At 45.2% G+C, this 25,515-nt stretch overlaps 1 protein-coding gene and 1 long non-coding RNA gene across 4 annotated transcripts in view; both read left to right on the top strand.

Moving 5' to 3' along the window:
• The first annotated feature begins 643 nt into the window (after positions 1 to 643).
• LOC139046981 (uncharacterized) lies at positions 644 to 11,253 on the top strand. Its single transcript, XR_011507019.1, has 4 exons — positions 644 to 719; positions 786 to 914; positions 1,001 to 1,120; positions 11,094 to 11,253. It is a non-coding gene; the product is annotated as an uncharacterized lncRNA (long non-coding RNA).
• An 842-nt stretch (positions 11,254 to 12,095) lies between these two features.
• The window catches only part of LOC135907506 (calcium-activated chloride channel regulator 1-like), a 157,528-nt gene continuing 144,108 nt past the window's right edge, over positions 12,096 to 25,515 (top strand). For all 3 annotated transcript variants that reach the window (XM_070520905.1, XM_070520906.1, XM_070520904.1), the window contains exon 1: positions 12,096 to 12,370. In XM_070520905.1, the coding sequence (XP_070377006.1) occupies positions 12,145 to 12,370 (226 nt within the window). In that variant the 5' untranslated portion in view covers positions 12,096 to 12,144. The remainder of the gene's footprint in view (positions 12,371 to 25,515) is intronic.

Below are 25,515 nucleotides of genomic sequence, written 5' to 3'. Positions count from 1 at the left end.
CGTGGCGCTCGAGCTAGGACCTCGCAATATACTGCATGGTAGAAACACCGTATTCTTACTCATAACTCACCCAGGTAGGCATTTGCTTTCATCTACTTCGACTAGACATTAATTCGCCATCGAACTTTTCATTAATATTTGTATTTCTTCTGATATTTCTTTAAGGCTTACTGTGTAAATTGATGTTTTTCATTTATGATATTCTACCTTTTATTTTTACGTTTCTGTTCTTCTCGTAATACCATTTGATTTTTTGGTTAGCTCACGTAGTGGGTGCGTCCCATTCTTTGCGGAAATTCTGGGCCATCAAGGCTGCACGAGCAAAATTCTTACTAATATTATTCATAATTTGCCTTACTCAAGTTTAGGTGCAGCCTTTTTTTTCGTTTTTTTAAATATTCCTCTCAACGCAAGGCTTACTATAGTATTTATCAATACTTTATCTCATGTATTAATAGTTTATTTTGCACCTTGGATTATTTCTTTTCTTTTCTTTTTTCGGGTTATTTATTTAAGTACCAATCTATTTTATTTATTTTTTGAATCATATTACCACCCTGTTCGTGGCCTATCCCCCTCAGTGGGTTTGTGCCATTACCTGAGGCTTCATCATCATAATCATCATCATCATCATCAACACGTCCGATAGCATTCGGATTTTCCGTGATCGTACAAGAAGAATGGTTGCGTAATCGGCCGACGTTCTCCGTTTGAGCTGAGTAACACTGGATCTCTCGCTTCATGTTTATTTTTATTCCTTGCCTCCATATTTTCGTTTTTCGCAGGGCTTTTCTGTGGTAGACAGGCTAGCTGGTGTTGCCGTTTCTTCATTCATTCACGCGGGCCGACATCGCTCTGGACGGCTTCCATTCCGATACTTTGGAATTGGCCTTTTAGCTTCGAGCTATGTATAGGTATATGTTTAAACTGTGTGCACGCTAATCTCAATTGTAGGCCCTTCCCTATGGTTCTCACTAACTTACATATTATTCCGTTGCAGAACCTCGTCTCGTCGAACGCCACTGAGGGTGATAAATTCAGCGAAGGTGGAATAGCGTGTTGTGTGCCAGCCGAGGCCTGCACTTAAGCATCCTTGAGGTCCTTATCAGCTGACAAAGCGGTAAGCCAGCTACTGCTCTGTCTAGTTCATGCCAACGCTAGTTAGCTGCATTGACACAAGACTGCGAGATATATATATATATATATATATATATATATATATATTTGAGGCAGTCGCAGTAAAGTCCGCCATAGTTGATTAGTGACTAAGGTGCTGGGCTGCTACGCAAGACGTGTATCCCAGCCACAGCTGCAGTATTTCGATAGGGGCGAAATACGAACACACCCATGTACTCAGATTTAATTACCCGGTAAAGAAGCGCTGGTGTTCCAACTTTGGGGAATCCCCCACTAAGGCGTGCCTCGTTATCAAATCCTGGTTTTCACACCTAAAACCCAACATGCTATATTATTTTCGTTTAGTGCCAGTAAACTGGTACTCGTTTTTTGGAGCACTAATGACCATTGATGACCATTGCTAACAAAAAGAAATGTTTTTGCGCGCAATAAATACTAAAAGGAGACGTATTTCTTAAATTCTTTTTTATTTCAACAGTACGCGAGTTTTCTGAATGTAGGGTTGAAGTAGGAGATCAACTTTTTGTATGGTTATTGATTTTCCTACTACTCTTGCACTTCGCGTTCGCTTTCCACACAGGTAAGGTTCGTTACGAAAGTGCTTACAAACTAAAGGAATACAGCAGCAGCGCCTGCTTTCTATGTTGCATGCGCGAAATGTTTCGGGGCGCATGTATAGTTTCTATGGCAGTCTTAGGTTACAGGCTTGCTGCATTTCAATGTATCATCGCCGCAAATGTTGAAAAAGAAAAAGACTGTTTGCAGAACTTGCGATAAAAGTGATGGCAGACGGAGGTTGCACAGCAAGCTTCCCGAATAGCGACAAGTAGATTATCAGCGACTCTTCACGTAATATTTTTTTTATTATTTTTTAGAGTGAACCCCTCTTGCCAATTATCGCTTTAAAAATGCTCTCCTCAATGCACTGGAGGGAGTTTCCAGACAAATGATTTCACGATGAGTAAAAGTAGGACAAATTTCGATTTGGTGTAGAATAGATGTTAAATGAGGGGTAGTTCAAGTGTTAGAGGGTTCCTGAAGCGGTTTATTTTCTACGCCTAGATCGGGAGGGTACATTTCATGACATGCTTTCTCCGAAGAATTTCATTTGAGAGCGCTCAATAACGCCGGTTCAAAAGGATAAACATTGCCTCCGTCACGAAAGAAATTGTTTACATGAAATACACATTTATGACACACGTTCGCAATCATTGCCTCAACTTGAAACGCTCAAAGCGAATGCAGAATTTAACGTTAGGCGCGAGAGCTTTGCAAAAGTTTGTCCTCGCATGCGAGCATCGAAATCGTTTTCATTTACGAGAGGATGCATCAAAGTGGCCGAGAGACGTTATCGTTCTTTAAAGTTGTGGTCTTTTGAAACCGCTTTGGCGAATGCGCCGACGTTCATGTTGTTTTTTATACGTCGTGACCAAATACTCATTTAGAACGTTGGACCGATGGCTTTCGACTATCCACTTGCGCTTTAAAACGTAGCCTATTCCTTCTTGCTTTATATTGGATCTCTTTAAGGACTTTTTACAGCACACGCAGTGAAACCAGCTTATCGTTAGGCCACCTGTGACATCGACGGTGGTTAAATGATGGCGAATGCATGGAAATGTACGCGGTATGCAGCAAAAGGCTGCACAACGGGCAACACCAGCGCAAACGCTGGTGACATTGCGGCCCGTCACACAAGGTTAATATGTCGCACGCTTCCAGTAAAACATAATGGCAAAAATAAATACTGTGGCAAGGTGAAGTGAAGTCACACGTAATCAGAATATGGTGGTGGGCTTATAAAATACAAGCGTAACTTTCTACAAGCACTGGTGAAGAAAGCAAAATTAGGCGACAATGTTTAATGGTACATCAGAAGATTATCATGCGGACGACATATGCAACGTTGAACGGCCTGGCGAAAAAACGAGAATACCTTATTCGTACTCATCGTGCAAAATTTGTTAACAGCATAGGCATCTATGCGACTTAATCATGGGAGATGCTTGTGACTACGAATAAATGGACAAGAGCATAAAAATGGCTGGAGAGCTTACGGCTGATATTACCAAGTCTTATCCTGCTGTCTACCGCTATCCTTGAAAATACAACTACAATACCGTTGTACTCTACTGGCACTAATATCTGGCCCCAGACTTTGACGTTCGAAAAGATATTTGTGATTATAAGGACGGGGCAACGAGCAATGGAACAAAAAGTGTTATGCGTAACCTTAAGCGCTCGAAAGACAGCGCCATATGATACGGAGCAAAGGCGGTAGCCGATATTTTACTGGAAACTGGGATGACGAAATCGCAGGATGGTTAGCGCTGGTCTATTAAAGACCTGCGCAATGGGTGCCTAGAATTAAAATGTAAAGTAGAGAATGGCAGAAAGTAGGTGGCTTGATTATATTGCTAATATTATGGGGATAAAATAGTGTCACCTCTATTAGTAGGGATTTAAGATCGCTGCGGGAAGCCTTTTTCCTGCAGTTCACACGAATAGGCTGATAATGTTGAAAAAAAAAAGGATGGTGATGATCAATATTATTTGCATAAACATGTCAGCAAACAGCTCAGAATTTGCATTCATAACATTAAAGTGTCCTTGACGAATGGGAGCTGATTTCAGATAATGCTGATGTTTTCAATGAAACAATCTTCTTCACGGATTTGTTCTGTGTGCTTTGGTTAGGTACTTCCTACTGTGAACTCCTAAACACTGAAGATCTCTTTTAGGAACACCTTAATGAATCTGAAGCATCTGAGCATGAAGCATACCTATGGCATTAACAAACACCGAGGGCTAATAAGCCTATTGCGTAGAAAAATCAATTAAGGCTGTATCGGGCTCTCCGCAAATACCTTTACACCTAGAAGATTTGCATGAATCCAACAAATTTGCGCGCGCGTGGCACAACGTTAGTTTCCCACCCCCATCGCGCATGGTAGCCATGCATTCGAGCCCAGGGTGAGCGTATGAGTTGTTTGTCGGCCCCGCGCTCTCTGCATCCTGCTTCACGCAGTTGCTTGTGATTCGAATATAAAGCTTCTGGTTTGAGCAATAGTATGCATTAGACACCAGTTTTCTTTCATTAATGCTGATGTATCAACGGGAAGGCAATAAAGCTGATGATACGGTATCACTCATACCACCGTTAATTCAACAGAAATGCATAAACCCGGAAAACAAAAAAAAAACGGGAAACCGGAAGACCCCGTTATTTCTGCTTCAAATCATCATCGTCATCATCATCATCATCATCATCAGCCTGGTTACGCCCACTGCAGGGCAAAGGCCTCTCCCATATTTCTCCAACAACCCCGGTCATGTACTAATTGTGACCATGCCGTCCCTGCAAATTTCTTAATCTCATCCGCCCACCTAACTTTCTGCCGCCCTCTGCTACGCTTCCCTTCTCTTGGAATCCATTCTGTAACTCTTAATGACCATCAGTTATCTTCCCTCCTCATTACGTGTCCTCCCCATGCCCATTTCTTCTTCTTGATTTCAACTAGGCTATCATTAGCTCGCGTTTCTTCCCTCACCCAATCTGCTCTTTTCTTATCCCTTAACGTTACACCTATCATTATTCTTTCCATAGCTCGTTGCGTCGTCCTCAATTTCAGCAGAACCCTTTTCGTAAGCCTCCAGGTTTCTGCCCCATATGTGAGTACTGGTAACACACAGCTGTTATACACTTTCCTTTTGAGGGATAGTGGCAACCTGCTGTTCATAATCTGAGAATGCCTGCCAAACGCACCCCAGCCCATTCTTATTCTTCTGGTTATTTCCGTCTCATGATCCGGATCCGCAGTCACTACCTGACCTAAGTAGATGTATTCCCTTACCACTTCCAGTGCCTCACTACCTATCGTAAACTGCTGTTCTCTTCCCAAACTGTTAAACATTACTTTACTTTTCTGCAGATTAATTTTTAGACCCACCCTTCGGCTTTGCCTCTCCAGGTCAGTGAGCATGCATTGCAATTGGTCCCCTGAGTTACTAAGCAAGGCAATATCATCAGCGAATCGCAAGTTACTAAGGCATTCTCCATTAACTCTTATCCCAATTCTTCCCAATCCAGGTGTCTGAATACCTCCTGTAGACGCGCTGTGAATAGCATTGGAGAGATCGTATCTCCCTGCCTGACGCCTTTCTTTATTGGGATTTTGTTGCTTTCTTTATGGAGGACTCTAAAATATTTAAAATAAATATTTCTTTAAAATATGCGATAGTTCTGCACATATCATTGTTTCTTGTCCACAGCATGACTGTGAATGGCAGGTATTGATCTTATACTGAGTGTCACTTGACAATGGGCTGTTCAGAGAAGAAGTGTTACTGGGACGTCGACCGGACATATCAGTGAAGCAAGCCATCAAGGACATCTTGTAATATTTAATTAAAGATGCCTATATTCAAGCACTACCGGAGGCATACGTGAATATCTTGGGGAATACACACAGAGATTCCACAGCTGCCTTGGTTTTCCACAATTAGAAATTACGTATCAAAATGGTCAGGCAAACAGAAACAATCTCTCGAATACTATTCACCGAATGCATTTAAATATTCAAGATATTACGCTGGGAAGGCCTAGGAGTCGGTATCAACAGCAGTTTTCTCAGCCCCCTTCGGTTTGCAGATGAAGCTGTCCTGTCCAGCAACACTGGCTACGAATTAAAGGAAATGATTGAGCTCCCTAGCCGACAAAGTGTCAGATTGGGATTGAACAATATGCAGAAGGCAAAGATAATTTTCCATGGCCTGGCAAGCGAACAGAAGTTCAGGATCGCTATTCAGCTCCTCTAGTCTGTGAACTAGTACGTTTATCTGAGTCACTTACACACAAGGATCCTCATCATGGGAAGGAAAGCTACAGAAGAAGAAAAATAGGCTTGAGTGCATACGGTAGGCTTTAACAAAATCTGTCTGGGTGCGCCGCATTGTCGTTGAAAAGAAAAATGTAAGATCATTGCATTCTACAGTTGCAAACATATACGGTGCAGAAACTTGAAGATTAACAAGTGAGCTAAAAACAACCTAGAGGCCGCGAAAATAGCGATGGAACGAAATATTTTAGGCCTGATATTAAAATACAGAAAGAGAGTGGTATGAATCAGAGTTGAAATTGGCATGGCCGATAATATAGTTGAAATTAAGAGGAAAGAACAGATCGGGCAGGCCATGGAATGCGCAGGGTAGACAACTCGTAAACCATTAGAGTCACTGAATGGGCGCTAAGGGATGGAAAACGCAGCTGAGAACTGCAAAAACCAGGGTGAGGTGAAGAAATTAGCAAATTTTCAGGCGCAAGTTGGAATCAGCCAGAGCAAGATACCGGTAAATGGAGGTCACAGGGACAGTCCTTCGCCCTCCAGTTTACATGAAATTAGGCTAATGCTGCTGCAGCTGCTTATCGTGATGATCATGAAATTGAAGGCCAGGAACGGTCTTTTCGTGGGCTACTACCTCACCGATCATTACACCTCTGTCCAATATTTTGAATGAATCTATCTATTCACGAAACCTACTCGTGTACTGCGTGAAAGTAACATGTCATAACTATTTTATCTTATTATTCCTGCAGAAAGCTGATATGTCGCTCAAAAAGGTTACAGACCCCAACGAGGGTTTGTGGCTTTTTGTCTGTGCTCCCAGGATATGTATATATACCGTTTCGTATTGACGCTGAAACAAGTTTCAGTTAATATTTAGGTTAATACCCTATCTTGCGCACACATACAATACACTGTTTTCATGTAAGCTCACGTGTATTCACCACATGTCATTATAGCCTCTTGGTTTGGCATAAGATAAGTTACGTGATCTCGGTTACCGATTCACGTCAGTATCACAAAGTGTCAGTGATCGAGTATTTGGCTTTACATCATCCGGAATCTCTAACGCTATTCGTGGTACGCTGGGAAGAAGTGTCGAATATATAAAACATGTAATGATTAGGAGTGACAGTCTAACGGAGCATCACAGACACCTTCGTTTGCAGATGACGTTACGAGGCTTAACAATGCTGGTGATGGCAGTCCAGAATCATTCAGGACCTTAGAATGGTAACGCGAAAGGGTTGGAATGATGCTTAATGGGCAGGATAGGAAAGGAAGAGATGAAGTCAGCGTCTAGAATATGTGCAAGAGCATGCCCTTCTAGGTAAGTTACTGCAAGCGCAACTTGCTCGTTAGAAATCTATTTACAGAGAAATGAAAATGGGGGTTGCAGTGCGTACGGCAGGTATTAACCAGCCATGACCAGAAGCTTACCGCAATGATTTCAGCTGATACTTGAGCAATCATCAGGGACAGCTCATACTTTAGACTATTCGGGAAAAATTCAGCCCGCAGGACATATAACATCTAGGAAAGATGACCGGTGGAACATTGGTCTTGCATTATGGATCTCAAAAGAAGGAACGCGCAGTAGGTAGCAGAAAGTTAGGCTAGGTAATGAAATTATAAAATTTGGGGGTGCAAGTTGCAATCATCTTCCGCAAGACGGAGGTAACTGGAGAACGCAAGAAGACGTTTTCATCCGGCATTGTTCCTACCGCTGCTGCTGCTGCGGCTGCTGCAGTTCTTAATGATATGGAAGACGGTGAACGATTATACCGCTTGCCACTGCATGTCCTCATCATTACACCGCAGTCGGCGTTGTTTTTTTTTCGTTTTCCCTTTCCCCTTGAATATAGCAACAAGTTGAAGGACCTTTCCGTTTCTCAATACGTTCTTCTCTTTCATTCGGTCCATCCCGAAATAACGTTTCGGTTCACATAGATTCCAGCATTGCTCTTGGATCTGAATTATTCTTCAGTTACTCCTTGTGGCCTGAAGAAGTAACACGTGTAATCTTTCAGTACAGCTTGGTGGCAGCACTGAGATTTGGTATGAAAATAAATTTGATCAGTTTTCCAGAAATTATTGTTTGGTTGTGCAAATGAAATGCAATCAATTCGACCAGGTTCGTACCATTATTTTTCCGATCCGGAGATGAGCCGGCACTGCATGGTTTTCGATGAACCGAATCAAAAACGGGAACGAAAAAAGCTTCGGTTTGGTACTCTGGTCAACAGAAATGAGGCTATGGCTTGCAGGTGTAGACTCGATGTAAACGAGATGAAGAAACATCTTTTCAGTAACCACTGTCTACTTTATTTCATTCCAAATAAGAACGAATTCAGTGGGGGCAGGTACTGCGTCTGATGTGACGAGAGTTTTAAATGGTAACATGAAATGATGTAACAAAGGAAAGGGAACGTGCGCACTAGATGGAATTTGGCACAGCGGATCAGGTAAGTTGTCCGCGTGCCTCATCAGCAGCGCTCACGAAGGTGCATTTAAGACATGTCCGCGGCACGGCCGGTGTAGTTGTTAATGGCTGCATTTGTGGAGCGCCATCGTTGCGCCGCTGCACTTAAAACGCTTAAGTTACGTTATGGAACAGACGAACCATGATAGGGGCGCATGCTTGTGCGAAAGTTCGGAGAGGGTTGCCTTAAGTCGCGCTAGGCAACAACCCTGCGACCTTATTTGCTTCGTTTACTACTCGTAGGATAAGAAACATAGATGACCATTGTGTTGCGAAGTTGGTATCTGCGTTCAAGGCTTGGCTATCTGGAGCCATGGCATGGATAAAAGGAGGTTGGTTTGGGTGGGACTCCCGCTGTGGTGCCAGGAATGGTGATTGATACGCCGTAGTGTCGTCTTCCTGTGGCCCATGCATAATACCATTATCGTTACTAATTCACTCAAACATAGCTCGAGTACTTGTGACACTGAGTTTGTACAAAGTGGGCATGCATGTGCGAGTCCACTACATTGGATCATTTCATATCCGCCTGATGTTCCAGACCTTGACTCACTCGTCAACCCAAAGGGCCTTTGAAGCTGTTAACTCGGGCGTCGTCGTAGAGTTTGCGCGAGCAAACAGGCGAGGAGTTTCTCCTTAGGTGAAAGCACTAGGCTGATCCATGTGACCAAGCAGCTGCCGAGGAACAGGGCTGCTGAAACTTCGCTTGTAGTGGTGTGTTGAGTGTAGAGGCTAAAATTAAATCACTGAGCGCAGAAGAATGAAGAAAACCTTCGACGTCGCATTTTCGGCATCGCTTCTAAGGCTAAAGTTGTTACTTTAATTTATTAGTAGAAATAATCTTTATTTCGTTGATTTTGTTCTGTCGTTAATGAGTAGTGCAAATAAGTAAGATTGGTATGTCATTCAATAGAACGTTATTGTTTCTTGCTCACACTAATGAGGTTGCAATGCAGAAGCCACGTTTCAGGAGTTTTCTGCGCAGAATGTAAAGAAAATTTGTTTCTTCTACAGATTTCATCAAACTGCACAAAACATTTAAATTCGCTTAACATGAATTCACCTTTATTATCTGCAATGGCACCTCCGTATACGACGCCGACTTTAAAAAATGCATCTTAGCTTATACCATCATCACTTTTATAGAAATGGCGCAGGATGTTGTTCTAGAACTGGCTGCTACTTTTTGTAAATCTGAAGGCACAAACCGCTCGTTTCAGCTCCGAGCTCCAGCTTGATATCCTCATGTGCATCGACTTGCTCTTTCGTATCCTACCTCAAATTGCGCCTAAGGCCAGTGAACGCTGACATTTATACTTTCCTCTCTTCCATAACCAACATTCAATTTTCGTATAGAAAACTTAAAAAAAAACGATATTCTTTCCTTTGATTTTTTGCTTGTTGCTTTCATTGTTTTGTTAGTTGCTTTCATTTTGGTGTTTGTGTATTCTTAGCCATGGGTTTCTTTAATACAAACTGGCCATTTTCAGATTTTTTTTGTCTTTTTATTACGATAAGCCCAAGATATTTACCTTTTATATATTATGCACCAATTCCACATACATTACCTAGTACGTCTGTTCCACTTAGTAGTGTATCGTGTATTAAGACATAAGGGTTGCTCCAAGGATCGCTAAATGAGCATTTAGGTATTACTACTTTCGCGATGTGTGTTCTTGTTTTTCATTGCTGCACGTATGCTATAGCCGACTGATTGTTACAGCGTAGCCGTGTATGGCTAGGTTCCGGCGCATATCGTCTACGTGTAGACCGACCAACAATTTTCGTTAGATGTTGCTATGAGGGCCGACCCTCGGCGGAGCTGAATCAGGCTTCAAGCACTCCCCATACGTGTGCCGATGCCTAAGACAGTGCAATACAGGGCCAACATGCGGCGCAGATGCAGTTTGCCATTAACATGCCCACTGGCCATCGCCTGGCTGGTCATCGTTCTTCAGAGAAGGATGGCACTGAATTTTTTTTTCGTTGCCTGCTTATCAGTTTTTAGCCACAGCAGTCCCGTATCTTGTCTGTTTTTGAGGTGCAGACTGTCCCCGTGTTGCCTTTTTTTTGTGCTCAAGCAGAATCGTCCTTTTTCAACTGCGCGAAGATACAGGTTGATGGTCCAAGGTTCTTGCAATTCGTGTTCACCGGATTGGATCGCATAAAATACAAGCCGGAGCATCTGTGACTTATGCAGTGCACCGGTGTTGACAGTGTTTGCCAAGCTGGCTGCCCCCAAGTTTGTTGTTTAGTGGAGGGCACAAAATTCGTGAAATAGATATTTGCTGCCAGAATGTCTGCATGATCATTTCCTCTACTGACAGTTTTCCTTGACATTTTAACCATGTTGCATATTCGCTAAATTTATGCATTTACAACCTTCGCAGATTGGTGGATCTTACGCATTGTTAAATTGCGGTTGTGGCCTTATAAATGTCCATTTTGTATAAATGTTTGGCTAGATGCAATAAGAGTTGGGAGCTGCATTAGCGCCAACCGTAGTTAGAGATAAAATTGCAGATGTACGATAAGCGTTCAGAATATGAGGGAAGGGATAAAGGTGAAAACACTTGGTAAAGCATTGAATCCTTAAAACGCTTCCTTATGTTTTGTCACTTTCGTCACAGAAGACTTCGTCATGTTCGAGCGTCTACTGCTAGCGCTAGCATTGTTTCGCCTCCTGGGCAACGGGAACGGACTTGAAATCGACGACGCAGACGGGGGATACATTAACCTCCTAGTATCGATTCACCAGGACACCCTACCAAATGAAGTGGTTGTCGCCAACCTAAAGGCATGTGCCAAATTCTGAGCAATATTCTACGCTTCTTATAAAAGAATGTTGTCTAATGGGATACACAATCACGTGCGACCACAAATGATATATTGTTTTCATTTATTTTGGGGGCGCTTCTCCTCGTGTGACCTTTATGCATCTCTTAATTTGTGCTTAACGTTCTTTGTTGTCATGATGCCTAATATAACGGTCGGATTTGCGCTGACAAACTTCGTGTCCGTTTCTGCACTATGTATCATTAACTTAGAACGACAGAAAGCTGACCTAGTTGGTAAGGATTCATTATGCAAAATAGAAGTGAGGCGTGCAGACAGGACACAACAGTGGAGAAGTGGTCAACGGTGTTCGCGTTGTGCACTTCTCTACTCTTGTGTCCTGTCTGCACGCCTGACTTCTATTCTGCATAATGCATCATTAACATTTTTCCTATACAGATGCTAGAACATTCCCGCAACGCATTTATTTCATGTTTCTCAGTCGTTCACCGAAAAAAATTTTTACTCTGAACTTCCGGACTTCAACATGTTTCCATGCATTATAACACCCTGTGAGAATTCAATCTTTAGTATTCGCGTGCGCGTCCAATGGGAGGCACTCCACTCACCCTAGGTTGATGTCAAGTTGCAGTTTTACCTGTGACTTCATGCAAGTAACTGAATTTACGAATATGTCCTGCAGCCATCGTACTTTTGCGCTGTGGTTGTTTAATGAAAGTAAAACCTACGGCGGATCTACACATAACCGGTCGTGAAATCACAAAACTCATTTGCGACTTACCAGAAAAAGAAACGCCGTGTTGTAAAATGCAGGCCCTTCTTCAATCGTCGTCTGAGCTCCTGCACGAGGCCACTGGCGGTCGAGTTTTCATCAAGCAAGTCGTTATGGAATTTCCGAAAACGTGGCCGCAGAGGATGACAGCTCGAAGCTCACCTAAATGGTTGTTCTCAAAGAGCGATGTCCGTGTTGAAGCTTTAGAGAGCGGCCACAAAGAAGATTCCTTCAGTACAAAGCTTCGGAAGAGGTGTGGGCAACGGGGCGACTTCATTCGTGTTCCGCCACACGTACTGTCTGAGCTGAACATAACAAAGGAGGCCCTAAAAGATGCAAGTACGGATCTTTTCTACAACGGTATAGTAGTAATATTATCGACTACTACTACTACTACTACTACTACTACTACTACTACTACTACTACTACTGCTGCTATTAATAATAATAATAATAATAATAATAATAATAATAATAATAATAAATTAATAATGTTAATTGCCACCAAAAGCTTGAAGGATGATGTATAGGAACAAGATACATATCGCGATTGAAATACAGACATCAATCACATGTAGAGAACAGCGAAAAAAAATGTGTCAAGAAATTGAGAAGGACAAGATTGCAATTGGTTAATCTTCTTAAAGCAATAAATGGGAGCAGTAAATTTTATGATGCGAAAGTATTCTGAAAGTTAGTTTCACTACTATTACTTCAATATTCCTGTCACCGCGCTCTTCAAATCCGCGTTAAAGATTTCATAAACAAAAGACGACATACCAGACGTGTTTTCCAAGTTTCTTTGTGGCGCTATTTTTTGTTTCTAAACGGAAGTCGAATAAGGTTTGACAACTGCTTCTATTAGCAAGCATTGAAAATTCGGTAATTTCTATAATCCTGTATAGCGTTCATCTCCAACAATCTGCACAGAAGACGAGGATTGTAATGCCGTGCCTCAATGCCGCGTAACGCAATGCATATTCAATGATTTACTTTTCCCCAAAGGGGCTCTAAGCTTTGATATTAGGCAACAGCCAAGCGATGACTTCTGTATTGAATAAATGAGTGAAAAGTGGGCTTGCAAAGATAGGTGACTATCGAAAGATATTCTAACAATGTTACCACAATCCAGTTATGGAATAGGGGTTTGCATTTACAAGAAACACAGCTCGACCTAGGCAAGCAGAGAGGTATGTTACAGTAGTGTTAAGTGGAGAACGAAAACAATCCAGTTATTTTAGCGTTGATAACAACTCATCATTAGTGAACCAAAGCACTGCAATGTACACGTCATTTTGCAAAATTTGATAGGACATTTATTAAGAAAAATGTACTGTTGCTATAACATTGTCATCATCATGCCGGAACGCCGAAGATTCCGAAATTGCCAAAGAGATGTTACCAACAACATGTTAAACAGCGATTCCGAGAAAGTTGATACTTGAAGAATACCAGTATTCAGGTACAACATAGAAATGAAAATGTTCTCATCATCGGTAAGGACCAGTTGAAATCAGATGTTGAAGTAATTTTTGAGAATGTTGTAAAGAGGCCTAGAGACCTCAAAAAAATTGTTCGCTTAACAAGATTTTGAGCTTCAGGTGGTAAAACTATTTCGCAACATCTAAGAAGACAACACACGTGAAAAAAGTGTGATTGAATGCCGAGAACTGTTCATGTGAAAATTACTCAAGCTGTGCATCAGCATGATGCCCCCAAACAAAACCAAACTGTAGATCAGTCAGGATGGGAAATATGTTATAAAGGAAGACATAGTCGGAAAGATATATTTTCCCAAGACCTGAGCAACAACTTGTGAGACAGAAATTGGCCAAAAGTTCTCGACCTTACCCGCCTTCCCTTACTTGCGTAGTGGCATACCAATGGTAGTCTTGAGGTATTCCGGAATAATACCGGACGCTGCATCCAGATTCTTTCGGATGATGTGTAATAATAGTATTCCATTATATCACCGGGGCTTGTTAGGACGGAAACTGGAAACATTTCTTCCCGAAGACACTTCGAAATTCTCTGAAGCAAATGTTGTGCCAATATGGATTGCGTTAACGACTGAGAGTTTGGGGATTGAGAGAAAGCTCTTTGGGACGGACGCTCTTACATAGTGCTTGTTGAAAGCATAAGCTACTGCTGTGGGTTGTTGCTGAAAAGTTTCAAAAAGAGACAGTTATGGAAAACTCACTCATCTTCGATAATTTATGAAAGACCTAGTTTGGCATACACTAGTTGAAGATTTCTGGAATTTATTAAAAATAACCGCGTTTCGTGCCCCGCAGAAAAGCAACAACCCTATTTCTAGGCTACTTATAATCTAATCATACTGCTTGGTTGTAGCATATTCTGAAGTTTCCACAAAGTATCTAGATACGAAATCGCCGCAATCATTTCCGTGTTCATCTTGCAGTGACTCTTAGTGATCGGTGTAGCTACCACCCTGTGCAACGTAATTCGAAATGCTGCAGTTTTGTAGAGAACCTTTTATGCACTTCGCCCGGGGAGTGCTCTTTGCTTACGGATGCCCAGTCAAATGAAACTATAAGATTTTCAAGCTTAGATTTATTATTACAGGGACAAGGTATTTGCGCTTCCCAGATGCAGTTCCGACTGACAGCGTTCCAGGCGCGTCCTGTAATACAAGACGGCATACTACAAGGTAGTTGTCAACTAAGCTTTGTAAAATGCTACATGACCTAATTGAATAGTTGGGGGTTATGCCCGAACTGCGGTCCTAAGCAGGACTGCTCTACGCTCTTATTTACTAATACCACTCTAGTTGGAGTTCCAATTGCACCATCCACACCACAAACGACAATGTAGAAAGATAATCAGACATACGATTTCGGGGCGAAAAATGTTGGTAATAAAGTCGTCGATCAAACAAAATTGGTCCACTGAGGCCCATTGCCGCATTTATTATCAACCTCTGCCAGAAAACTTGAAAGGTTGCATGAGGGTGATCCATGGCTAAGTAGGATGTGCATACAAAATGACCTGCTACAACCTTTCACCATCATAAATTCAGTACGTACGAAAAACGAGAAACCAGAAGGAACTGTACAATACCACTGATGCCCACTTGCTGTAACAAAATGTGCTGAAAAGCCATGCGAGCTGAACTATCAATGCAAGCCTAGGAAACATTGAGTAATGTTATTACAAAAACGTCTGCAAAGACAGCTGCAGAAACAGCCAGAAATTTAAACTGTACTCAGTAGTTAAGGACTGTTCGAATAATAATGCTTACAACACTACAACTTTGAGCATAATTGCATCTAAATTCGTTTTAGATGAAATGAAGTTTGTTGTTTCGATGAAAGATAAAAGGAATGTTGACTAAACAATGTTTTCCACGCCTGCTTGTTTACCGACTCGAGCTGGAGACGCTGTTTCGTTCTTTTGCACGGAGGTATCGCCTCCTTTCTTCCAACAAAGCAGAGAACCTTCCTCCTTTGCCATCGTTCCGGCAGTCCAGAAGAGGTCATGCTTTCCTTTGGTCAAGTTATAATTGTCGTTGCTCTGTAAAGTGATACACTTTCATGTAGTTGCTTCAGCTTTCCCCACGCGCTTGAAACTATTTTTCCTTCCGAGTTGAAGATGTGAAGCGCACCAGCACCACAGGTGTACAAACGACATTGTCTTTCAGGCAATAAGTGACCACAATGTCGTCACATGAAAACCCTGAAACTTTCTGTTTTACTGCATTCGCCTAATTATTTGTGATAAGCTTTCCTTGCTTTTCTCCTGTAAACCCTGAATGTCAAGATTGTTTTGTCTGCTGTACTGCTCAATATATCTTTGTTTTCTTCTGGATTTTGCATTACTCCTGTCTGCATTACCACAATTCTTTTCGAAGCTTCCACTTCAGCACCCTCAGATTATTGACGGTCAAGAATATCTTGCTGCTGTTTCAAAATATAATCGTACTTTTCATCCAAAAAGGACACCGATCCTTCGAGTTACCCGACTTCGATACAGTCCAGGACTCATCCTGCTGCAATAAGAGAGAACCAACCTTCTTTCGTGGAGCCGGCTAACATCGCAAACATATATTTTTTTCTGATTTCATTTAGTTCTTCCAAGAGTGCTGACTCTGAAACATGTTTGCTTCACGAGCAGCCTGTGTGCTGGTTTTTAGCTTCTTGTTTTTTCGGCACGTTTTACACACCCATGCATCTCACTTCGTTTGGCCCCGCGTAATACGTAGTCGATCCTCGACATAATGAAGCTCTACTTGCAGCAAAAGCTTCGTCAAATCGCGAATTTTGTTATTTTGATGTTTTAAAATATCAGCAATCAAATAATTTCATAAATTCCCGAAAATTCTCGACGGATACTTTCATATGTATATGCTTGAAATGGCCTAATCCTTCGCTGAATCGAAACCATGTCAAGAGATTACCTCGCTCAATGGCGAAAAAAATGCACGCTTTTGAATGCAAATAACATTGGGAAATTAAAGTTGTTAGTTACATCGCGAATTTTGTTAAATTACCTTACATCGAGGATTGACTGTAAACGTACTAATGGCTATTCTAGAGCATGGCTGTTCGAGATGATACGAAAACGTGGATTCAGCACACATTACTTTTCCACCGGTAGGCAGCATCTTAAGACAAGCAATGCAGGTGTAATCTTTTCCCATTGTACACAGCGAACTTATTACAGAGAGAAAATTAGACCAGTAATCGAGAAACGAGCCAAAAAACTGACGTCAGTCCGGGAAAACAGTTCATCGAAGGAACTCTTGCTAAAACATACAGCGAGTACCACTCTCTTCATGAAGCGCAGAGGTCGCCCGAGGCCTGCCGTAACTATCACTGTAACTGCCAAAAAACGTCGCCTCACAGAGCGAAGCCAGAAGCGACTACACGACGAGGAGGGGTGCGAGGCAGACACATTTGCGTTAAGCGATAAGGTGCAGCATGTAGCAACACTGGCCCACTAGCGTAGACCGGAGGTAGCGGCCTCGCAGGGGAGTGTTGCCGAAATTGTCCGGTGAAAGTGCTCCCTGGAGGACAAGGTGAAGAAGTCGTCCAAATCCCGCAGCGACCGCCGCAGTGATTCCCATCGTGTGTTGTCGCCTTGCCTGAAGCGACTGCTAACAATAATATTATTCAATCAGTCAATAAATCAATCGATCTTTTACCGTGCCCAGGAAAAGCCATAAGGTATGAGAGCTCGCGCACGCATACATTTAAAGAAACGTCAGCGGTATATACGTAAAAAGAAGAAAAAAATCAAACCACTGTTCAAAAGAACAGTGTACATACAACGCGGCGCAAGGTCATTACAAACAAAAATGAAGGACGGTTGACCACTACATCAAACTGCGACACTACAACGCAAACCTGGATAAAGAACCAATAAAATTATCAAAATCAGCGTTTTAATGACTACCCTGTGAACGGTTGAGTGTCGGTAAAAATAATAGTGTTAGCAATGATAATGAATAAAATGTTTTTATTGAGCCGAAGAACAGCTACAGAGCCTGCGTACGAGTGTGCTTAGAAAGAACTGTCCAGATAAAATACGCAAAGAAGACAGATTTGGACGACAAAACAATGGGAGGTAGCAAAGCACATACAAATGGGCAAACATAAAGCGAGTAGGTTCACGTAAAAGTGACGCAATCATACAACATAATTATCCACACACACAAAAGCTGAAAAAATGAACTGCTAAATGCGTGATTACAGACAAAACAATTATTTAGCGTTTTTTTTTTAAGTCGAGCCAAAGGACAGTATAATGCAACAAACCCACGCACGAAACGCGGAATGCTGCCTTCTATTTGTCTTCGGCAGAAAAAAAAATTGCACACAAACAAGAAGTATAATGTATGAGGCATGGAGTGCTTTGTAGAGGAACAGAAGGCCTGATTTAGTACGTCTTGATTTTTGAAGTGATTTGAGAGATATCGACAGAGCTGGTCCGTGGTCACGAGAACGGGAAAAGCCGTGTTACCGATAGACATAAGGTTGTCTACGATGCGTTCATTGAGGTCTCAATTTCATTTGTACGTTCCCCCCCCCCCCCATAGCTAGAGCTATATTCTACTAGTCGAAGACACACAGTAGAATACAATTTCATAAAAGCAAACGGGGATTGGAAGTCATGGGATATACAACAAGCAATATAGAACAAGCAATACGTACCTGTAGCGTCAAGGGCACGCGGATTCGCATGCTGAGCTTGTGAAGAGAAGTTGAGCGCTTTTTCCAAGTGCACGCGACAATTTTTCCTTTCATCCAAACTCGGCATTGGAAACCAACCGAAATATGTACGGCAATCGCACATGGTTTGTTATTAGTGTATAACTTAATACCACAGTTTTGGAACCAATTATTAGTAAGTACCACCTTTGCACCAGTTCCCGGCGTGGAAGCAGAGTGTTCAGTAGAGCTGATCTAGCTTCAGCCTCAGGTTCTCACATTTTAGCCAGCGCTCCAACGTTGCCTCGTAGTTCTCGACTCGCGGTGATGCCGCCACGCAAAAGCGCGACAATGACAGCAAAAGAAGGCGGATGTCGAAATCGATTTGCTCTGCACCTCTGTTCGTGTCACAGCGGTGGAAAGACAGCAGCATATAATTTCATCGTTTCTCTAAAGAAGCAGACGATGGGCATCGGATACCCACTTGGAAAAGAATCTTACGCGTTCAGAGGAGGTGAGCGTTACTGCGCTGGTTTGTTCGCAACATTTCATTTGGGAGGACTTCTTTATTTCCGTAGAGTAGGCCACTGCTTTCTTTTTATTGACACGTGTACTTATCTTTATCGGGCAACCACGTTGCGCCGCTTAACAACTGTAATCGCACAGCGAGGGACGCGCCTGCATGTATCCGACGTTTCTGGAAAGTTATCGACCCTTCTATCCGCGTGTCTGTTGTCGCCGAACCTTGTGTTATGAGATTTCATCGCGTGACACGAATGGTGTAGAACTTTGTGGAAGACACGCGGGTTCCATCAGTTAATCTGGAACATTTGACGACTGATCTATAAAAGCCGACGTGCTTGACCCGCTGATCAGATTTCCGACGATCGCTGACCGTGTTCGCCGCTATCGTTGTGCTATAAGTGTAGCCTGTTTTTGTGGGCACAGGTTCGCCCAATAAAAGCTAGTTTTGTATTCCACCGTATTCTTGCTTTCTTCACCGTCACTACCCCGTGACATCTGGTGGAGGTGCTTTTCGTTCATGTACCGGACGCCCCCGACAAGCCTTGATCCAAGCCCGGAGCACAAAGAGAACACCAACGTAGTCCCAGAGCATCGAGCAAGCCGCCGTCTTCAACAGCTGCCCCCGGAGCACGGACTTCTACCTGAGAAGACCAAGAAGATTGTGGACAAGGCAACCCCAATGGCAGCCCCAGCATCCCCCATCGTGCTGCAGCAGCCCAGGGAACCTCCGACGTTCCGCGGATCAACATTCGAGGACCCGGAAACCTGGCTCGAAACGTATGAGAGGGTCGCTAAGTTTAACAGTTGGGACAGCGACGACAAGCTGCGGCATGTCTATTTCGCATTGGAAGGCGCAGCCAGGACGTGGTTCGAGAATCGGGAAGCCACCTTAACGACGTGGGACCTTTTCCGAAGCGGCCTATTGCACACGTTTACAAGCGTTGTGCGAAAAGAGCGAGCCCAAGCTCTACTAGAAACCAGAATGCAGCTGCCAAACGAGACGATCTCAATCTTCACGGAGGAGATGGCCCGTCTTTTCCGTCACGCCGACCCGGAAATGTCGGAGGAGAAAAAAGTTCGCTTTCTGATGCGCGGCGTCAAGCAAGACCTTTTCGCCGGACTTATTCGTAACCCACCGAAGACTGTGGCTGAGTTTTCTGCAGAGGCATCGACGATCGAGAAAACTCTGGAGATGCGCACCCGGCAATATAACCGCCAGGGGCACAAGCCGCAGTATGCCATCCAAGGACTAGGTTCGGACGACCTTCAAGAGACCATCAGGGCCATTGTGCGCGAAGAACTGCGCAAGGTCCTGCCTTCGTCACAGCCTCAAGTAGCTTCGATCGCTGACATCGTGAAAGATGAGGTTCAGCGATCGCTTGGAGTTCCTGAGCTGCAACCTCAATTACTGCAGTCCCAGCCAGAAGCGATGACCTACGCCGCCGTCGCACGCCGTCAAGGTCCCCCTCCGCGACCACGCCAGGGCCCTGTAACGACGCAATTCCGTCGTCCGCCGCTGCCGCCGCCAGCACGCCCACCCGTCCCCCAGCGCACCTACGCGAGGAAGACGGACATTTGGCGAGCCCCCGACCACCGTCCGCTCTGCTATCAGTGGGGAGAAGCCGGCCATGTGTATTGCCGATGCCCATACCGGGAGATGGGACTGCGAGGTTTCGCCGTCAATGCTCCGCGCCCGCAGCGAGGTGAACGCCCTCGCGATATCGCCGACTACCTCGCCGCTACTCAGTGGAGCTCTCGACGACCGTCGCGTTCGCCATCACCAGGCCGCTACCTGTCGCCGCAGCGCCGGCCATACACTGGCCCAGCCCGGGGCCGGTCAGCGAGCCCGTATCCGGAAAACTAAAAGCAGCAACCGATGGAGGTGCGGTTGCTGTTCGTCGAACTGACGAAGATCCTCCGCCGCCGACGAAGACGACGAAGAAACCATCTCGACGACCTAATGATGACACGCCGCCGTCCCGACGAAGTCAGGAAGCCAAGACTACACCGACGAAAGACGACCTTACGACGCGGCGTTCCAGCTTCAGTTCAACACGACGCAGCCGTGATCCGACGCCGAGATCTAACTGTAACGCAAGACAAAGAACCACCGACCTCGACGTGCTTCTGGACGGCCACGCAGTCACCGCCTTAGTAGACACAGGAGCCGATTACTCCGTCATGAGTGGATCCATCGCCGCCCAGTTGAGGTAAGTTAAGACTGCATGGGAAGGCCCTCAAATACGCACCGCTGGAGGACACCTGATTACGCCGACTGGGATCTGCACGGCAAGAATTACCGTTCATGACCGGACTTACCCTGCCACCTTCGTTGTCCTCCAACAGTGTTCACGAGACGTCATTCTCGGCATGGACTTCCTGAATCAACATGACGCAGTCATCGACCTGAAGACGAAGTCGATAACGCTGTCACAAGATCAAGCGATACCGCCGGAGAGCTGTCGTAGTCACCACGCCTTGAGTGTGCTCGAAGATCAAGTGAGCATCCCACCACGCGCCAGCATTATTATTTCCGTCGGCACTGAAACACCCGCTGACATAGAAGGCGTCATCGAGGGCGACCAACATCTACTTCTCGACCGTGAAATTTGCGTCGCAAGAGGGATCGCTCGACTTCATGGAGGGCAGGTGGAAGTTATGCTCACCAACTTCAGCCAAGAGTTCAAGCACATCAACAAGGGCACGACAATCGCATACATCGAGGAAATTGTGCAAACCAGCAATGCCTTTGTCCTCTCGGATTCAGCCGCATCTACCCCGATGAGCATTGTCCCCGAACCAGACTTCGACGTGAATCCAAGTCTTCCTATGAGTAAGCAGCAACAGATCAGAAGTCTTCTCCGACGATACAAAGACTGCTTTTCGACGTCATCGAGGATTCGACAAACACCAGTTGCAAAGCATCGCATAATAACCGAAGAGAGCGCTCGACCACTCCGCCAGAGCCCTTACCGAGTTTCGACGCGAGAACGTGAAGCTATTAGGCAACAAGTCGACGAAATGCTGCGCGACGACATCATCCAGCCGTCGAAAAGCCCGTGGGCCTCTCCTGTAGTCCTGGTAAAGAAAAAGGACGGAACCCTACGCTTCTGCATCGATTATCGTCGACTGAACAAGATCACGAAGAAGGATGTCTACCCCCTTCCACGGATAGACGACGCATTGGATCGGCTCTGCAACGCTAAATACTTCTCATCGATGGACCTCAAGTCTGGCTACTGGCAAATAGAAGTCGACGAGAGAGATCGCGAAAAGACTGCCTTCATAACGCCAGACGGCCTCTACGAGTTCAAGGTCATGCCATTCGGACTGTGCTCGGCGCCTGCAACGTTTCAGCGAGTCATGGACACGGTGTTAGCCGGACTGAAGTGGCAGACGTGCCTTGTTTACCTGGATGACGTCGTTGTCTTCGCCGGAAATTTCGACGATCACCTTAGGCGGCTTGCGACAGTGTTAGAAGCCATCAAGTCATCAGGGCTCACTCTGAAGCCGGAAAAGTGCCGCTTCGCTTACGATGAGCTTTTGTTCCTAGGCCACGTGATCAGCAAATCAGGAGTACGCCCCGACCCACAGAAGACAGCTGCCATCGCAAAGTTCCCACAGCCAACCTTCAAGAAGGCAGTACGCAGATTCCTTGGCATGTGTGCCTACTATAGGCGCTTTGTCAAGGACTTCTCACGCATCGCGGAGCCGCTAACACATCTAACCAAATGTGATGTCGCGTTCAAGTGGGAAACGCCGCAGGCCAAGGCATTTCAAGAATTCAAACGACGCATGCAGTCGCCGCCGGTACTTGCACACTTCGACGAGGACGCCGATACCGAAATCCACACTGACGCCAGTAGCCTAGGCCTCGGTGCCGTCCTAGTCCAGAGGAAAGAAGGACTTGAAAGGGTGATATCGTATGCTAGCCGGTCGCTGTCAAAAGCGGAAAGCAACTATTCTACGAATGAAAAGGAATGCCTTGCCATCATTTGGGCTATAGCTAAATTCCGCCCTTACCTCTATGGCAGGCCATTCAAAGTCGTCAGTGACCATCATGCATTGTGTTGGCTCGCTAACTTAAAGGACCCTTCAGGACGGCTGGCGCGGTAAAGCCTCAGACTACAAGAATATGACGTCACGGTAATGTACAAGTCCGGAAGAAAACACTCCGACGCCGACTGTTTATCGCGCGCCCCCATCGATCCCCCGCCGCAAGACGACGAGGACGACGACGCCTTCCTTGGGATAATGAGCGCGGAAGACTTCACTAAACAGCAACGAGCAGACGCGGAGCTAAAAGGTCTCGTCGAGTATTTGGAAGGGAACACCGAGGTTGTCCCTAGGGCATTTAAGCGCGGGTTGTCGTCATTCACGCTACAAAACAACCTGCTCGTGAAGAAGAACTTCTCACCAGTCCGCGCCAGCTACCTTCTTGTTGTACCGTCAGCGCTGCGTCCAGAAATACTGCATGCCCTACACGACGATCCAACCGCTGGGCACCTCGGATTCTCCCGGACGCTGTCGAGAATACAGGAAAGGTATTACTGGCCGCGTCTGACCGCCGACGTCGCCCGTTACGTCAAGACATGCCGAGACTGTCAACGACGCAAGACACCACCGACAAGGCCTGCAGGATTACTACAGCCGATCGAACCTCCTCGCCGACCATTCCAGCAGATTGGGATGGATTTGTTGGGGCCGTTTCCAATATCAACATCCGGGAATAAGTGGATCGTCGTGGCGACGGACTATCTCACCCGCTTTGCTGAAACTAAAGCTCTACCAAAAGGCAGCGCAGCCGAAGTGGCGAAATTTTTCGTCGAGAACATCCTGCTGCGGCATGGTGCCCCAGAAGTCCTCATCACCGACAGAGGAACGGCTTTTACAGCAGAGCTCACCCAAGCCATTCTGCAGTACCGCCAGACAAGCCACAGGAGGACAACTGCCTACCATCCGCAGACGAATGGTCTCACGGAGCGCCTGAACAAGACCCTCGCCGACATGCTAGCAATGTACGTCGACGTCGAACACAAGACGTGGGACGCGGTCCTGCCGTACGTAACCTTTGCGTACAACACGGCGGTGCAAGAAACAACACAGATCACGCCGTTCAGGTTGGTTTACGGCAGGAACCCGACGACGACGCTCGACGCCATGTTGCCGCACGTCACTGACGAAGATAATCTTGACGTCGCTACTTACCTCCAGCGCGCCGAAGAAGCCCGACAGCTCGCCCGCCTACGGATCAAGACCCAGCAGCGTACCGACAGCCGACACTACAACCTCCGACGACGCTTCGTCGAATACCAGCCCGGCGACCGTGTTTGGGTATGGACCCCGATACGCCGGCGAGGACTCAGTGAGAAGCTGCTGCGACGCTATTTCGGACCCTACAAGGTCATCCGACGTATTGGCGCACTAGACTATGAGGTCGTGCCAGACGGCATTTCGCACTCACAGCGGCGCCGCGCACGATCTGAAGTGGTCCACGTGGTGCGCCTTAAACCATTTTACGGACGCTGATGAACTTCCTTAGTTTGTTGTTTTCTTTGCTACAGTGCTTTTCTTTGTTACTTTCGTTTGTTTGCCGCATCGGGTCGATGCTTTTTACGAGGGGGGTAATGAGACGTGTACTTATCTTTATCGGGCAACCACGTTTCGCCGCTTAACAACTTTAATCGCACAGCGAGGGACGCGCCTGCATGTATCCGACGTTTCTGGAAAGTTATCGACGCTTCTATCCGCGTGTCTGTTGTCGCCGAACCTTGTGTTATCAGATTTCATCGCGTGGCACGAATTGTGTAGAACTTTGTGGAAGACACGCGGGTCCCATCAGTTAATCTGGAACATTCAACGACTGATCTATAAAAGCCGGCGCGCTTGACCCGCTGATCAGATTTCCGACGATCGCCGACCGTGTTCGCCGCTATCGTTGTGCTATAAGTGTAGCCTGTTTTTGTGGGCACAGATTCGCCCAATAAAAGCTAGTTTTGTATTCCACCGTATTCTTGCTTTCTTCACCGTCACTACCCCGTGACATTATATAGTTTCAGTATGGTGTGGTCCTTTCAACTCCCACAGTGTGCTGTGTTTAGGCAGGCACTTTAATAACTTATTGTTGTATGTTTAAGCTTCATTTTATTTCCCTGCATTAGTGTTACTATAATGCGTAAGGCAACAGCAATATGCTTAATAATGTACCTTTGTCTCCCGGCACCGATAGCAGGAACGATAACTAATTCGCAAGGTCGTACGTTCACCATGACACATGTGAAACCACGCCGCGACGTACAGTTCTGATAGCATGTTTTACTTTCGCGTGTAAACAGAATATGCTGTTTTCTCGTTCAGTATGGTGTGTTTTTAGTTTCTTTGTTCCCAAGAAATTTATACGCAACTCCAAACAGAGCTCATTCACGATTTCGCGTTTAGTACCTGCTCCCCGCGCCTCTATGTTGCTTTCCAACTCTGTGCACAGAGCTAAGTTCATTTACAAATGCTTTGAGTATCTAATATAGGTGAGGCTGCTCTTAGGAAAAGCCTCGCAAATCTTCAGAAACCTTTTGGAAGAAATGCAGCTTGGTACCTCTGGTTATTTGCTTCTCACGTTTCCCCGGGCTTTGAGAATTCCTACGGGCAGTGGGTGTCTACTGTGTTCCTATGTCTGGACCCAACCTTGCACTTTGCGTACTGTGAGCACCAGAGGCAGAAACTGACCTGCCGTTTGTTTTAATCCCATGACGCTATGACCAAAAATGGCGCTAAAATTTAGCAATTTTTAGC

This window comes from Dermacentor albipictus, chromosome 6 (assembly GCF_038994185.2).
Source record: "Dermacentor albipictus isolate Rhodes 1998 colony chromosome 6, USDA_Dalb.pri_finalv2, whole genome shotgun sequence".
In the NCBI taxonomy this organism is placed as follows: domain Eukaryota; kingdom Metazoa; phylum Arthropoda; class Arachnida; order Ixodida; family Ixodidae; genus Dermacentor; species Dermacentor albipictus.
This window is presented reverse-complemented; position numbering and strand designations above follow the sequence as displayed.